General features: G+C 43.2%; 1 protein-coding gene across 4 annotated transcripts in view; it reads left to right on the top strand.

Moving 5' to 3' along the window:
- odf2a (outer dense fiber of sperm tails 2a) overlaps positions 1 to 17759 on the top strand; it is a 51079-nt gene that overhangs the window by 14539 nt on the left and 18781 nt on the right. For 3 of the 4 annotated variants that reach the window (XR_005636624.1, XR_005636625.1, XM_039779049.1), the window contains exons 8-12: positions 270 to 347; positions 570 to 641; positions 832 to 948; positions 1190 to 1375; positions 1640 to 1749. Coding sequence is in view for 2 of the 4 variants with exons in the window: in XM_039779049.1 (XP_039634983.1) it covers positions 270 to 347; positions 570 to 641; positions 832 to 948; positions 1190 to 1375; positions 1640 to 1749 (563 nt within the window). In the remaining 2 variants the exon portion in view is untranslated. The remainder of the gene's footprint in view (positions 1 to 269; positions 348 to 569; positions 642 to 831; positions 949 to 1189; positions 1376 to 1639; positions 1750 to 17759) is intronic. The other variant, XM_039779050.1, reaches the window with a different exon arrangement.

Genomic DNA, 17759 nt, shown 5'->3' with positions numbered 1-17759 from the left:
GGCGCTTCCGCGCCTGGTGGAGTTTCAGGGTCATATAACCAGAGATGTTAAGGGCTATAGTTACTATTGTATAAATGGTAGAAAAATGCCTCTGACAGTTTTTTATATGCAGTTGACAAATTTATATATATATACGTATCATGGTAATATTGTCATAATGCCAACTCCTGGTGCCTAAATAGATGTCTTTTGTGATTTTCAGCAGCAATATACAGCAAATGTTTTTTTTAAGCAGAATGACTAACTTTCATGCCTCTTGGTGTTTTTAGCAGATGGAGTCAATCCAAGCATCAGAGCAGAAAGACGCATTACTCAAGAGGCTGGTCGACACAGAGGCAGAAAATGCTGTGAGTGTGACTGTGCTACTAATTTTACTTTATTTAATTTTAATTAGCCAAAATGTTTTATCTGTTTTCTATTTTTTTCCTTCATTAGACAGGCTGATAGCTAGCTATCATATTTTTTTCCCATGTATTGTGTATTTTAATTTTCGAGTAAAACACATTGAGTTTTCCCTGTGTATGAACTGTGCTCTCTAAATAAAGCTTGCCTTACTTTTCCTTTTACAGCATCTTGTGGTGAAACTTCAAGAGAAGGAAAGAGAGATTAATCAACTCTCCAAAGTTATAGATACTGAAAAGGTACTATGAGCACGGCTGTCTGCTTTTTACTGTAAATACGGCTTTGTTAAACTGTGAAGCTGTCTGAAAAAGGTTTCCAAAACTAAGATATATGTTACTGAGGCATTTAATCCTTTAGTTACAGTATGTAGGTCAAAGCAGAATATGTGTTTGTCACTAATGTAAATTCTGCTGTATTTTGGTAATGCAGGCCAATGCCAAGAGCACAGCTGATTTGTCCAAGAGTCTGGAGTCAACAAGAGCTCATTTACAAGGACAGCTCCGGAACAAAGAAGCTGAGAACAACCGGCTTACTGTGCAGATAAAGGTTTGTCATAGGACCTGTCTGTGATAGCACGTGCAATCATGTGTGATTATCTATTGTTGTTGGTGTGTATTGTAATTATGTAGTTGGTAAAAGTTTTAGTTATTTTGTCACCAAAGCCACTGCAGTCAGACTCATTGTTTCAATATGTCTGAACTGTTGTCTGATAATCTGCTGTACAAATAGAAAGCACAAACAGTGAACCCAGCTGTAATCCTTGGTTTTGTCCTTTTCATTGGTTCAGAACCTGGAGCGAGCAGCCAACCAGCAGAAGGCAGAGATGGAGCATCTGACGGCGCAGCTGGTGAGGCTGAGGCAGCAGGCCAGTGCAGGCAGAGAGGCTATGAAACGAGCCACACGAGCCCAGAAACAGCGAGCTGAGCGCAGCGAGGACACTGCAGGCCAGTTGAGCGTCCAGCTACTGGACATGGTAGGGATGTGTCAGAGCAGGCAGGCTGTTCAAATAAAGACACACAAGACACAGGCATGTTAGGTTAATACAATTACTAACTGTAACTATAACGTCCTCACTATGTGGTTTCATCAATTATTAAATTACTGGCCATATGTTAAAGAAACACTTATTTAGTTATTCCTCTTGAAAGAGATCTTAAAGCCCTATCACACACCCTCACTCTTCTTTAGCACTGGTGTCTGTAACAGAATCAAGAAAAACATTCAACTTTTTTAACAGGAGAAGCAAGTTATCGATGCACTGTCGGCAGCTGAGACCTGGCAAAGTCGCCATGCCCAAGAAGTGAAAGACAAGAGTAAACTGGAGATTGAACTTTCACTGTTGAACAGGTAACTACAGCCCTGTTACAGCTCCAGCTGCAGACAAGTATAAATATAAACTATGAAACTAGAGATTTTGCACCAATTTTAGTTTGCTTGGAGGAGCTATTTACAGCTGAAAGATGGCTAAGTAATGGCATGCAGGCAAGGAAAGCTGTGGTGACCGTTTGGAAAATAATTAAAGGTGAACTATTATGCTTTTCCGTATTTTCTGTTATTTCTATAATGTTATAAAGTCGGATTTTCATGTTAAACATAACCAGAGCTTCAATTAATGAGGTAATGTATTTCAAAGAAACCCCGTAAGCTAAAATGTTCAGATTTCCCACTGTTTTGAACGCTCTGGTTTCAACAGTTTTTTCTACTCTCGGCTCGGTGCAGCCTTCTCTGGCCTTCTATGATTGGTCATCTGCTCCAGGTAGGCAGGACTGGAGTGTTTTCTTTTTTAAGCTACTGCGGTGTTAACATTGCTGCATGTAGCTGCATGCTAAGGGCAGTGTAAGATGTAATTTTGGCTGCCAATGTTGTTAATTTCTGCCCAATTTCGGGTCACATACTGTCGAAACAGTCCTACTGCTCCGAATTGTGACAAAAATAGGAACATGTTGGCGTTATTTTGTCACTTATTCGGAGCAGTAGGATTTCTGGAACCATTCACCTGCATGTTCTGTGCTGACGTGATGGTGCTGGAGCCGTCAGACAGCCTTACAACACACACGGAGATGAGAAGGGTATGTATCGACTTGTCTAACTCTGGGGGTTACGGTGAATAATCTAAATTCCCAATAAGTCGGTGTGTTCCTTTAAAGTCACTACATTAACACATGACTACATTATTTTGGCCATGTGTGACTGTGAAAGTATTAATTATTATGTGAGAATGCGTGGATCAGCTCTGGTGGCATACCTTAAATCATCCACCCACACCAGCCCAAATAAGTTATTTTCACTTCCTCTACAGTCTCTGTAGACTATTGCTTTTTATAGTGTGTTGTAGTGATGTATGAGTGTTTTCTTTAAAGATTTACCGTAATGATTAGAGAGGCTACTTTCAGTAACTGTAAACGTCATGCACGCAGTAATGCCGCTGCATTTACTTAATTAAAGCATGTAAACATGTTCTAGTACAAACACAAAACACAAGTATGAACCTGAAAATGCTATATAATAGATCACCTTTAAATAATTCTATAAATCTTCATAAAACATTTTTCATTAGCTTTTTGTAAGGTTTTCAAATATGAAATTGTCCGTAGTTGTGCAAAATCACAGTTGGACTCCGTTTAAATAGTGCCCTGTCAACATTATACTTATTAATATTTCAGTCACGAGATACTTAATTGAAAAGATGCTTAAAGTAATTAAATTAATGTATTTGACAGTGCAAGAAATTTGAGGAGTCTTTGGTGATTAGACCCCATTATTGGGTTGTTATTTTAAGGGGGTAGTGACCCGATGGAGTTTAGACAGTGGTGATGGTGATAAAGGGTAAAGACCAATGCTGAAGATCTGGATGGATGTGATGTGGAGTGGAACTTCTGATGAGCTCAGTGGAAGGACCCATTGATGCTGTTAGTGATGAAAACTGGAGGTGAATGTGGTGGAGGATGTTGCATTGATCTGACACTGAAATGAAAGCTGACAGCAGCAGAGAAAGGAACAGTATTCAAATTTGACAGCAATGAGATGATGGTCCAGTCATTTTAAGCCAAAATGGGGGTCAACCTAGAACAAATTGCAACAGAAGCAAACTCATCTGATTTTGTATCCTCAATATGTCCTGAGTAAGGGAAAAAAGCGCCAAAGAATCCCATTAGGGGAAAGTTTTGAAAAAGAGCTATATAGCCTATTCATTCACCTATTCCTTCTTTTTCTCATGTGAATAGGATACATTTTTTTACCTTTTTAGATATCACCATGAAAATTACGGAGTTGATTACTTTCATTAAGACAAACAAAATATGTATTACAAGTACAAGCACTATTCAAGCAAAAGGATAAGGCTTGGGTGTAAACACCGTTCATCAAAGGACCCTCTAGATTTGGAAACGTATACATATCTAAGAAATTTATGTATAACAAAAACACGGAATGTTAAATCTAATTACTTCAAAAGTTCCCTATGTAATGACTATAACATCTCAAGAAATTTTGGAAAAATCTTAACACCTTACTCAACAAATCTAATACAAGCGCTCCAACCAAAATTAAACTTCAAAATTATATTATTTCTGATCCTCCTGCAATAGCTAATGCCTTTTAATAAGCATTTTTCTGCTATTTGTAATTCCTAGTCTCCTAACTCCCTTAACACCACAAATATTGCTCAACTCTTTTGTGCCTCTTCTTTCTCTTTTTCAAATATTTGTCCCATTGATGTTCAGAGAGTTATTTCAGAACTGAAGTCTGGAAGCGGTAGAGACCTAGATGGACTGGAAACTAAGTTTATAAAGATTGCCTCTAACATACTGGCATATCCATTATCAGACTTATTTAACTTATCATTAACCTCTGGCGAGGTCCCACTAAAATGGAAATGTTCCAGAGTAATTATATTAATTACTCTGGAACTCTGTAATTATCAGCAATGTGGCAACACATTTTGAAAAGCTAATTTTCAATCAATTATATCACTATATTAATCAGTCCTCTATTTTGTCTCATCCATCTGGTTTCAGACCAAAATTTTCTACCACAACTGCCCTGCTTAAGCTCACCAATGATGTGTCATCATCCTTGGATAACAATATGTCCACCAGAGCAATTTTTATAGATTTAACTAAAGCATTTGACCTTGTTAATCACTATATTCTTTTAGATAAACTTCATGCCATTGGTCTCTCTAATGGCAGTCACACACCAACCAGACGGCCAACCGTCGGCAGAAAATCAGTCTCCCGGAGTTGGTCCAAAAAGTGCCACAGAACACACCAAAGAGACGAGACGTAATACGTCTCCATAACAGCAGGCGGTGCTAATCTGTATTGTTGCCCAAAAAATGAAAACCGGCAGCTGATTGGACAAATGCGTCAAATGGGTTTGTTTTCTCCAGAAATTCAAAGTCAGACTGTCATGGCGGCTTGTTCAGAATACAATCTCATATTGTACTAAAATAGTTCACTGAAACCTGTTTCATGGGCCATGCAGTTGCTGAATCTGTCTTCATTTCAGATCAACAAAGGTCAGTTTAAAAGATTTTTGTCAGATTTTGAGAGACTCACGCTCATTCCGCTCGCCATTTCCGGGTGAGTCCTGACTGCCCTGCCTCCGACTGAACATGTCGGCCAAAATAAAGGCCAACAGACCCTCAGATGGACGACGGCACGGAACACACTGAACAGAGTCGAGTCGCTGACCTCGCCAGACTGTCCAATGGCGGATTATCAAGTTAGTGTGTCAGCGCCTTAAACAAGCTCTTCTCTGGTTCAACTCTTATTTACATTTTCGACATCAGTGTGTCCTTATCCAGGGTAGTTTATCTCGCTTTTCTATTATGGAAAAAGGTGTCCCTCAAGGATTATTCTCAATCTTCGTCAATGATGAAAAAATCATACTGCATGCTTTTCCCAACAAGATCTGCTACCTTGAATCAGACTAACCTGTTAATTAACTTCTTAAATGGCACCCTTAATTAACTTCTTAAATGGCACCCCTCTTGGGAGATTTGATGAATATAAATACCTTGGCCTCTGGCTTGACTCTTAACTCTCCTTCAAAGCACACATAAACACTATTGTACGGAAGTTAAACTGCAATCTAAGGAAGTTGTATCATTCTAACAATTGTTTTACACAGCAGATAAGGTTAAGAATTGTGAAACAACTATTTCCAATTATAGACTACACTGATGCAGTATATCAGAACACTACTGAGACTAATCTCAAGCCTTTGACTGTAGTTTTTAATAGTATCTGTAGATTTGTGTTGAGATGCCCCTACAGAACATATAATTCTGTCCTGTATTCCTCACTGAATATCTTGTCACCTAACGCTAGGAGAGTTTAACTGGTTCCAGATTATTTTCAAATGTGTATATATCTTAACTACCCACCCTATTTAAAACAATACCTAACACCTTACCAAACAAATCATAGTTTAAGACACACTGAATTCTTATCCTTTAATGTGCCTCGCATTTTAAAAGAAAGTGGCAGACGTTCATTTAAATTTAAAGCTCCCTTCAATTGGAATAGCTTGCCTGGGTCACTAAGATTAATCACATCTTTGAGATCCTTCAAGACATCTTTGTTCATTTACTTGCAAACAAGCAATTGTTGTAAATGTTTTCCATGAAGCTTGATCACTTTCTGGTGTAATGGTTTTTTGGTTATCTGATGTTTTCCAGTTTTCCGGTATTTCTCTATCTTTTGTTCTTAATTACTATTCATACATTTTTGTAATGATCATTTTGGTGATGTCTGGGCAGGGTTGTGTGGTGGGGGGTTGGGGGAAGTTAGTATGTGAGTGAATGCTGTATGTTGTACTGTAACGCCTTGTTCTTTGTACTGTCCAGTCCTACCGAGGACCCTCTCGAAAATGAGATGGCACATCTCAAGCAGACTGATCTCATGAATTGGCGTATGTATAACACGCCAATTTGTATGCCGTTTTGGCGTCTTATCAAGAAGCATAATCGCATTTTAGCGTGTATATCAGCGCAAATCGGCCGCCATTGACCTACATTGGGTACCTACAAATGGAAGGACTCACAGGGGTCAACTACAACACTGGAGAGCAGAATAAAGACATGATCAAAGCAAGGCAAACCTGTGACTGGAAGGATACACTAATAGTTTTCAGTCATCTACAGGAGCGAAATGCATTCAGCAGTGACCCAAGTCTGACGAACATTGCCACCGAGGAGCATGCTCTTTCCAACGTCAACGTTGATACTGCACGGTCTGTTGGCACTGCAGTCCTGAAGTCAATGGATGGACGAACACCTGATGACTATACTTTCAAGAGGAAGGATCAAGCTGTTACACTTGGCATGAGGTCTTCTATGAGGATTGGTGGAAATGAAATTCAAGTTGATCTACAGCTTCTCTTCCAGAGACTGGTGATAGTGGCACAGAAATGTGATCAACTTGAGTCAGCCCTCAAGTACGAGCTATGTAGTTATCCTCCATCTCTATTTGATTCCTCCCTTCTACTTCATGAAGCAAAGAAGCCTGCCCTTGCTGATGCCATCTGGAAACTTGTTGGGCCAGATGTTCCAGCAGAAAATGTGGTCGATGGCAGCCAGTACGTCTTGGATGGTGGAGCACTTCTTCAACACATCCCATGGTCCCAGGGATCTACTTACAAAGAAATATTGTCAGGCTACAATGGCGGACCCAAATGCACGACTCAGGAATCAAGGATAAAGGTGATGGGTTTATTGCTCCAAGAACAATACAGGCAACAGTACAGGTCCAACAGGCAGGAAAACGTAGTCTATAATACAGGCAAAAGTTCTGGGTACACGGAGAAACAAAACAAGGGAACGCTGGAAAGTGAGTCAACATGGAGCTACAACAATCTGGCAGAGAACAAGTGAACACAGGTGAGTGTATATATACACGGGGGAGGGGAAGACAACTAGACACAGGTGATTAACATTAGGGCGGAGACAGATAATCAAAAACGGCGGGAAACAAACAAAGGCAGGAAGACAAGTGAAGTGAATGAATACAAACAGTGGATATCAAAATAAAACAGGAAGTCCATGAAAACAAACCGAAAATACAAGAAGAGCGGAGGCAGATGTGACAGTACCCCTCCCTCTAGGGTCGAACACCGGGCGGCCCAGGCACATCAGGATGCAGTCTGTAAAAGTCCCGAATGAGACCACGGTCCAAAATATTGCTGGCCGACACCCATGACCTCTCTTCCGGACCATACCCCTCCCAGTCCACCAGAAACTGCCGACCGCGGCCCCTCTTCCTGACCGCCAACAGCTTGTGGACGGTATAAACAGGGCCCCCGTCAATAAGACGAGGAGGAGGAGGAGGCGGCGTGACCGGAACCAGAGCGCTCTCCTCGACAGGTTTAACCCTGCTCACATGGAACGTGGGGTGTACTTAGGGCTGGGCGATATGGCCTAAAAATGAAATCCCCGATTTTTTTCAAAAAAAATCCAATTTAAGATTTAAATAAATTTTTTTCTCCCTCTACTTAAAATCAATCTGCAGATGACAAAGAAATTGTTCAAAACAAGTTTTATTTTGTTTTGACTCATACACACACATGGGGCATGTACCATTATGATTATTCATGCCAATTTATTTTGGGGGCTATATATTCAACAACAAAACGGATGCGTGAGATAAAGCTGTTTTCACACATACAGGTGGTAATTCACTTCTCGTTCCTCGCTAAAAGTTCAAATCATTTTAACGTTATTGCGCAACCTTGCCCCTATTTTCACCTGTTGCTGAGTAACGTACGTTAACATCCCATGGTCTCTTGAATGTAGCATATTCAATAAATTTTTCATTTAAACAAATCCACGTTGACTGCACATTCGAGTTAATCGATAAAATCGATTTATCGCCCAGCCCTAGGTGTACTCTCATAGCCCTGGGCAGCTTCAATTGGACAGCCACAGGATTAATCACTTTAGAAACAGGAAATGGTCCCACGAACCGAGGGGGCCAACTTCCGGCTCTTGGTATACAGAGGAAGATCCTTCGTGGCCAGCCACACCCTCTGGCCCACCTGGTAATGGGGCGGCGCAGACCTCCGACGATCAGCTTGTCTCTTGTAGCGGTCCCTGTTGCTCAGTAGCACCTGTCGAGCCCTCGTCCAGGTCCGTCGACAGCGTCTGACCAAGGCCATAGCCGAGGGCACTCCAACCTCCCTCTCGGGAGCGGAAAACAGCGGCGGTTGGTAACCATAAGCGCACTGAAAGGGCGACAAGCCGGTGGACAAGCAGGGCAAGGTGTTGTGGGCGTATTCCACCCACAGAAGCATCTTAGACCAAGATGCGGGACTCCGAGAAACCAGGCAGCGAAGGCCTTTCTGCATCTCTTGGTTAAGCCGCTCAGTCTGACCATTGGATTCCGGATGATAACCCGAAGACAAGCTGGCCGTGGCCCCAATCAACGTGCAGAAGGCCTTCCAGAACTGGGAGATGAATTGAAGACCCCGATCAGACACCACATCCGTAGGCAAGCCATGGATCCTGAACACATGGGCGAGCAGAACCTCTGCAGTTTCTTTAGCGGTAGGCAACTTGGGCAGGGGAATGAAATGGACCATTTTGGAAAACCTGTCCACAGCTGTGAGTACCGCAGTATTACCATCAGAAGGAGGCAATCCGGTTACAAAGTCAATAGCAATGTCTGACCAAGGCCGCTTGGGAATAGGCAGAGGCTGCAAGAGTCCAACAGACGCTTGACGTGAGGTCTTGTTTTGGGCACAGACTGGACACGCAGCCACGTACTCCCCAACACTCTTCTCCATAGACGGCCACCAGAACCGTTGCCGTTTCACAAAAATGGTTCTCCTGAATGACAAGAGAGAAGTGAAGTGCGAGCCCAATGGATGACCTGAGCCCGAAGGTCAGCAGGAACAAAGGCGGTTGGGAGGGCAACCTGCAGGAACCAGTAATCCATCTTGAGCCCTCCTAACCCCTTCCTCCACTTCCCAGGTTATGGCCCCAATCACACAGGACTCAGGTAAAATGCTCACGGGTTCTTCGGAAGAGGGGTCAGGATCAAAGAGACAAGACAGGGCATCAGGCACGACACGAAAGGTACGACAAAGTGAAGTTAAATCTCGTGAAAAACAGGGCCCACGTGGCCTGGCGAGAGTTCAGTCTTTTAGCAGAACCTAGGTATTCCAGATTCTTGTGATCCGTCCAGACGAGAAATGGCTGTTCCGCCCCCTCCAGCCAATGCCGTCACTCCTCCAAAGCCACTTTGACTGCCAACAACTCCCTATTGCCAACATCATAGTTTCTCTCAGCTCCAGACAGCTTACGGGACAAGAAAGCACAAGGATGGAGTCTCTCGTCTAGCGAGGAATGTTGAGAAAGGACGGCTCCAACACCCACATCAGACGCGTCCACCTCCACCACAAACTGGCGTTGCAGATCAGGCAGCACCAACACAGGTGTGGTGGAGAAGCTTTGCTTCAAGCGAGAGAACGACCGCTCGGCCGCAGGAGACCACTGGAACGGCATTTTGATTGAAGTGAGGTCGTGAAGAGGAGCCGCCACCGTACTGAAATTCCTGATGAATTTCTGGTAGAAATTAGCAAAGCCCAGAAACCTCTGGACTTGCGGTTAGTGGGTGCAGGCCATTCAGCAACCGCTCTTACTTTTTCCGGATCCATCTGGATCACTCCGTCCGACACCACAAAGCCCAGAAAGGACACAGTGGACACATGAAACTCGCATTTCTCTGCTTTAACATACAGCCGATTGTCCATAAGTCTCTGAAGCACCAGGCGGACATGCTGCACATGAGAGTCTTGGTTGGATGAAAAGATGAGAATATCGTCCAAGTAAACGAACACAAAGATATTCAACATGTCTCTGAGAATGTCATTAACCAACGCCTGAAACACAGCTGGAGCGTTAGTAAGTCCAAACGGCATTACAAGATACTCGTAATGCTCTGTGGGGGTGATAAAGGCCGTCTTCCACTCGTCTCGACTCCTCATTCTCACCAAGTGGTAGGCGTTACGAAGATCCAACTTGGTGAAGATTGTGGCCCCCTGAAGCAGTTCAAAGGCGGTGGAAATCAAAGGTAAAGGATAACGGTTCTTTACCGTAATGTCATTGAATCCCCTGTAATCAATACAGGGCCATAAAGACTTGTCTTTCTTTCCCACGAAGAAGAGTCCTTCCCAGTTGCATCGGCTCATCAGAAGGCGAACCCACAGGACTGCGAGGATCAGATGCTGTAGATTGAGTGCAATGAAACTCTTGATGACTCAAATCTCCTCTGCTGGCCAACAGAGGAACTGCTCCGTAGCTCAGACATCCCAGGTTGAGTACGCTGGAAGACTCTAGATGACTCTGGCGCTCTTGGCTGGTAGGTAGAGAAACCTCTCCCCTGTAGTCTCTCTCTCTCTCTCTTTCCAAGAGACGTTTATCGATCTTCACAGTCAGTGCCACCAGCGAATCCAGATCGGTGGGCAAGTCCAAGGAAATCAGTTGATCCTTCATGACAGGTGACAGTCCATGTAGAAAGCATCACACAGGGCGGAAGAGTTCCAGCCGCTCTCCGCTGCTAGAATACGGAACTCAATAGCATAGTCTGAGACTCTTCTCTTCCCTTGCTGCAGACCCACCAGGGCTCGAGCAGCCTCCCTCCCGGGAGTAACATTTTGAAAAATCTGAGTGAAAGTCTGAGTGAAACATACATAGGAATCACATACCACGGATTTTTGGCTCCATTCCGCAGCAGCCCAGGATTCGGCTCTTCCGAATCAAAAGCCACCTTGGCTCGGTCCGTGGGATATGCGGCCGCTTGTAATTCGAAATGCAACTCACATTGCGTCAGGAATGCCCGGCAATCCCCTGATTCTCCTGAAAACCTCTCCGGTCTGGCGAGATGTGGGAATGGTGAAGAAGGGACTGTCTCCCTGACAGGATCACCTCCCGAAACTGCGGGGCTGGAGACGGCTGTGGAACTGCTCCCGGTGCTGGGTACAGCAGTGGAATCCCTCGCTGTCAACCGCTGAACAGTGACCAGCTGGCTGATTTGCTCACCCAGTCTGACCACCTGGCTCTCCTGTCGACTAGCCATAGCCAGAAGCTCATTCCGCAGAATGGCAATCTGCTACTCCTGTTGTTGCAGACGCTGACCCTGCGCCCGCAGGGCTGCTCTCACCGCCTCGGAGTCGGCTGAGTCCATCTTTGCCAGATTGTACTGTCAGGCTACAATGGCGGACCCAAATGCACGACTCAGGAATCAAGGATAAAGGTGATGGCTTTATTGCTCCAAGAACAATGCAGGCAACGGTACAGGTCCAACAGGCAGGAAAATGTAGTCGATAATACAGGCAAAAGGTCTGGGTACACGGAGAAATAAAACAAGGGAATGCTGGAAAGTGAGTCAACATGGAGCTACAACAATCTGGCAGAGAACAAGTGAACACAGGTGAGTGTATATATACACGGGGAGGGGAAGATAACTAAACACAGGTGAATAACATTAGGGCGGAGACAGATAATCAAAAACGGCGGGAAACAAACAAAAGCAGGAAGATAAGTGAAGTGAATGAATACAAACAGTGGATATCAAAATAAAACAGGAAGTCCATGAAAACAAACCGAAAATACAAGAAGAGTGGAGGCAGATGTGACACATATGCCACCAATACACAGAGTATGTAGGGAAGAAGTATGGCAAGGCTGTAATGTTTGATGGCTATCAAAGTAACAACACGAAGTATGTGACACACCAGAGATGGTCAAAAGTGAGGATTGGTGCTACAGTGACATTTATAGCCGACATGACGCTCACAATGAAGAAGGAAGAGTTCTTGGCAAACAGGCAGAACAAACAGCAATTCCTTTCCATGCTAAGTGGAGAGCTACAGAAGACAAACCGTGAGACCTACCATGCCTCAGGAGATGCTGATTTGTTGATTGTGCAGAAAGCTGTGCAGTTTGCTACCATCAAGAAAACTGTGCTAATAGGGGATGACACTGATCTCTTAGTCCTTCTCTGCTACCATGCCAGCATGGATTCCCATGATCTGTTCCTCTGTAGTGAGTCAAGGAATAACACAAAGAAGCCTCACATGTGGAACATCAAGGCTAAAAAAAGAACTGCTTGGCCCAGACATATATAAGCATATCTTGTTCTCTGGGATGTGACACTACATCTCGCCTTTATGGGATCGGGAAGGGAGCATCGTTCAAGAAATTCAAAGAAAGTGACATGTTTCGAAAGCAAGCCATGAACATTCAGCTTCTACAGATGATGTAGCAGAAGCAGGAGAGAAAGCTATGGTGATTCTCTACAATGGAAGATCTACAGACACCCTGGACTCCCTCTGATATCATCGGTTTTGTGAGAAGGTGGCATCCAGTTCTACTTAGATTCAGCCACAGGTCTTTCCACCAACATTAGGAGCAGCAAAGTACCACAGCCTGCGAGTGTACTTACAAGTACAAGAATGGAAGGGATCAACATCTGGTACTGCTGTTGTGGCAATAGCAATATATCCTGCATGGGGATTAATAAAGTGTATTTTATCTTACAGATGGACTTTGTCCTATGGAGTGTGGATGGCAAAAGTGTGGCGAGGGATTTGTGCCAATTAAGACAACCCTACCTCCTGCTCATGAGAAGCTCATGAAGGTCATAAGGTCTGACTGCAGCACCCTGAGATACAGTTGTAAAAAAAAAATATATATATATATATATATAGAATGCAACCCGGCCTGTGGACACTGCAGGGGAGTGAGCTGCACAAACTCAATGCAGATGGCCTGTGACGAAAATGAAGATGAGATTCTCTAGTGGTGTATTGTGGACGTAATTTGATTGTTTGTCCAGCCACTTTTTATTTTACCTACCTTTTGTCTTCTGCATTCTCCTTACCCTTGTCTCCTGTTCTTCCCTCAGAAACAGTCCCACGGACCCAGCCCCAAACCCCATCTCTGCAATAATAATTAATAAAGGCTGGTCTAAAGTACTTCTTCCTTCCTCTATGTATTAATGCTCATGGGTAGCCTAAATGGGTTCCATTCAGACCTTAACATTAAGTCTTTTACTGTTATATGTCAACAACATTCAACAAGACATTTTTACCTGGCTATACCCAATGTTTAGATCTGTTGTGGTATTTATGCAAATTAGCACATACACTACTGGTCAAAAGTTTTAGAACACCCCAATTTTTCCAGGTTTTTATTGAAATTCATGCAGTTCAATGTCTTATTGTACTCTGACATTTTTTAGATTGCTTTTATCCTATAGACCTTCAACAATTAATGTTAAAGGTATCTTCAGCTAAGCCATCTACCTGTCTCTTAGACCCTATCCCAACAAGGCTACTCAAAGAAGCGTTACCCATGGTTAACACTTCATTACTAGATATGATCAAAATGTCCTTATTAACAGGTTATGTACCGCAGTCATTTAAAGTAGCAGTGATAAAACCTCTTCTGAAAAAACCCACCCTCGATCCTGAGGTCTTAGCAAACTATAGACCTATATCTAACCTTCCCTTTTTATCCAAGATCCTTGAGAAGGTAGTTGCTAATCAGTTATGTGATTTTCTACATAGCAATAGTTTATTTGATGACTTTCAATCAGGATTTAGAAAGCATCATAGCACAGAGACGGCACTGGTGAAAATTAATGACCTTCTAACTGCTGCAGACAAAGGATTTGTCTCCATTCTTGTTCTACTAGATCTTAGTGCTGCATTTGATGGTATTGACCATATAATCCTGTTACAGAGATTGGAACACTTAGTTGGCATTAAAGGAATCGCTCTAAGCTGGTTTAAGTCCTATTTCTCTGATCGATCTCAATTTGTTAATGATAAATCCTCCAAGTACGCTAAAGTTAGCCATGGCGTTCCACAAGGCTCAGTGCTTGGACCTATTCTATTCTCCTTATATATGCTTCCTCTTGGTAATATTATTAGGAAACACTCAATTAACTTTCACTGTTATGCGGATGACACCCAATTATACTTGTCAATCAAACCAGACGAAACCAGTCAGCTAGCTAAACTTCAAGCGTGCATTAAAGATATAAAATCATGGATGACCTATAATTTTCTGATGTTAAACTCTAACAAAACTGAAGTTATTGTGCTGGGCCTAAACACTACTGTCAGAAACTTAGGAGTTATTTTTGATCAGGATATATCCTTTAACGCCCATCTAAAACAAACCTCAAGAACAGCATTCTTTCATCTTCGTAACATTGCCAAAATTAGGAATATCCTGTCTCAAAACGATGCTGAAAAACTAGTCCATGCATTCGTTATTCCCTACTCTCAGGTTGCTCAAATAAGTCCCTTAAGACTCTCCAGCTGATCCAGAATGCTGCAGCGCGTGTTCTCACAAGAACTAAGAAAAGAGATTATATTTCTCCTGTATTAGCTTCTCTGCGTTGGCTTCCTATAAAATCTAGGATTGAATTTAAAATCCTTCTCCTCTAAATGGTCAAGCACCATCATATCTAGAAGAGCTCCTAATACCTTATTGTCCCACTAGAGCACTGCGCTCCCAGAATGCAGAGTTGCTTGTGGTACCTAGAGTCTCTAAAAGTAGAATGGGAGCCAGAGCCTTTAGTTATCAGGCTCCTCTCCTATGGAACCAGCTCCCAATCTGGGTTCGGGGGGCAGAAACTGTCACCACATTCAAGAATGAACTTAAAACTCTCCTATTTGATAAAGCTTATAGTTAGGGAGTGAGGAATTGCAGTGTCCACCTAACTGGCCCACCTGCTTCTCTTCATAATTGTTAGATTAATAATATATAACAAAAGTAGAGGGAGGCAGGCCAGCACAGCCCGATCCGGCAGGGGAGAGTTCCAAGCCCGAACAGGCTACCTCTCCTTATGACCGGTCTCTCTTAGTTACGCTGTTATAGTTTTAGACTACTGGGGGACTTCCTTCCTTTGACACACTGAGCTGCTCTCTCCTATCCCTTTCTATTACCATTTGTGTGCATTAAGGCATGGATACCCGACCCGAGGCCGACGGGTCCCGATGGTACCCGACGTGTGCGCTGATGCGCTCATCTGTTGACATTTCCAAATTTCCTTCCTACAGTTGCTTAACAAAAGCGGGCTTTCCACACCAACAAACGTAGCCTACATGTGTCATTAGTATGAGGAAAAAGATGAGATTTTAACTGTGTCGGGCTCGGACACAAATTTCTTAATACCTGTCGGGCTCGGGCCGGGTTCGGTCACATCTCTGTCGGACGCGGGCTGGCCTCGGACAGAAAAATTAGGCCCGATCCGGACTCTAGTGTGCATGCCGTCCCAGAAATGCTTGTTACTAATCCTAGCTTCTGGGGAGTTTACTCCCCGGAGTCCTTATGTTTTTTCACCCAGCGTATTTCCTTGGAGAACATTGGCACCAAGATCCTGGTTGCAGCTGTCGCCGTGGTCCTGCTGCACTCCCTGCTGAGCTCTGCGGTGCCATGCAATGTCATGCTGCGTCCTGCTAAACCCTGCTGCTTCCTACTACGTCCATCCATGCTCTGCTGGGGCACGCTACATCCTGTAACGCCCTGATATGACATGAACTACTACGACTACCATTTGAAGTCACTGTTCCATTATTAATGTGACTATTATCGCCACTGTTCATCATATCCCCAACCGGCACCGTCAGACACCGCCTACCAAGAGCCTGGGTCTGTCCGAGGTTTCTCCCCAAGAGGGAGTTTTTCCTCGCCACTGTCGCACTGCTTGCTCTTGAGGGAATTACTGTAATTGTTGGAATTGTTGGGGCTTTGTAAATTATAGAGTGTGGTCTAGACCTACTCTATCTGTAAAGTTTCTCGAGATAACTCGTGTTATAATTTGATACTATAAATAAAATTGAATTGAAATGAAAGAATAGAACAAATAAATAATTGAAGTTAAAAAAGAAATCATGGAATCAATTTAAAAACCAAAATGTATTCTACATTTTTGACTCATCAAAGTAGCCCCCTTTGGCAGATATAACAGCTGAACACACTTGTGTCATTCTTTCTACAATGGAAAGCAAATATTCTTCAGAAAGTTCTTCCCAACTCTGTTGCAGAAGTTCCCATAAATGTGTGGCACTTGTAGGTTGCTTTGCTTTCACTTTTCTGTCCAGTTCATCCCAAACCAGCTCAATGGGGTTTAAGTCTGGTGACTGTGCTGGCCACTCCATGTTTTTAAGCTTACCATCTTGTTCTTTTTTGCTAAGGTAGTTCTGTCATAGCTTGGACTTATGTTTTGGGTCATTATCTTGCTGTAGGATGAACCCCTGACCAACTAGGCGCATACCAGAGGGTACTGCATGGCGCTGCAAAATGCTGTGGTAGCCGTTTTGTTACAGGGAGCCTTTCACTCTGTACAAATCACTGACCCTGGATCCAGCAAAACAGCCCCAGACCATCACACTTCCTCTTCCATGTTTGACAGTTGTCACACACTGAGGAACCATCCTTTCGCCTACTCAACGGCGTACAAAAATCCTGCGTGTTGAACCGAAGATTTCAAATTTTGATTCATCAGTCCATAGCACCTTTTTCCAGTCTTCAGTAGTCCATTTGCAGTGTTTCTTGGCCCAGGCAAGCCTCTTTTTCTTATTCTGACGTCTTAGCAATGGCTTTCTTGCTGCTACTCGACCTATCAAACCTGCAGCTCGAAGTCTTCTCTTTACAGTTGAAACTGAGACTTGCTTATTACGACCACTATTAAGCTGTGCTTGAAGCTGTTGTCCTGTGAGCCGCCTATCACGCAAGTTGTTGACTCTCAGAAACTTGTCTTCTGATTCCGTTGTGGCTTTGGGTCTGCCAGACCTCTTCCTGTCAGAGTTTCCTCCAGTTTCTAAGTGCCTTTTGATGGTGAAGAATACTGTACTCACTGACACCTTGACTTTCTTCGCAATTTCTCTGTAGGAAAGACCAACATTCTTAAGTGTTATGATGGTCTGTCTCTCTTCCATTGTCAATTGCCTTTTTCCCGCCATTTTTATAGCAACACACTACTTTCTGCAGTACAATACTGTTCAAATAATGCTCACGAGGGTATGGTAGTACAGTGTGTTCCAACAATACTTTTATACAAACGGAAGCGGTTGTAAGTAATCCAGACAAGTTGGAACACCTGTGGGAATTGGTAGCACCAACTTTCAAACCTTGATCAACCTCCATTGGTGCAGAACAGCTTTACATTGTTAACCCATTTCTTGTTTCCTGAAAAAGGCCTTTTTGTAAAATTCTGAAATGTACATTATTTTTCAGTTTTTGGTAACCTTACTTTTTTTTTTTAACCTCAGGCAGTTCACCACTTACCTTTGTACCATTCCATTCATTGGACTTGAACTGCTAAAATTTCAATAAAAAA

Source organism: Perca fluviatilis, chromosome 17, assembly GCF_010015445.1.
Source record: "Perca fluviatilis chromosome 17, GENO_Pfluv_1.0, whole genome shotgun sequence".
Taxonomy (NCBI): Eukaryota; Metazoa; Chordata; class Actinopteri; order Perciformes; family Percidae; genus Perca; species Perca fluviatilis.
This window is presented reverse-complemented; position numbering and strand designations above follow the sequence as displayed.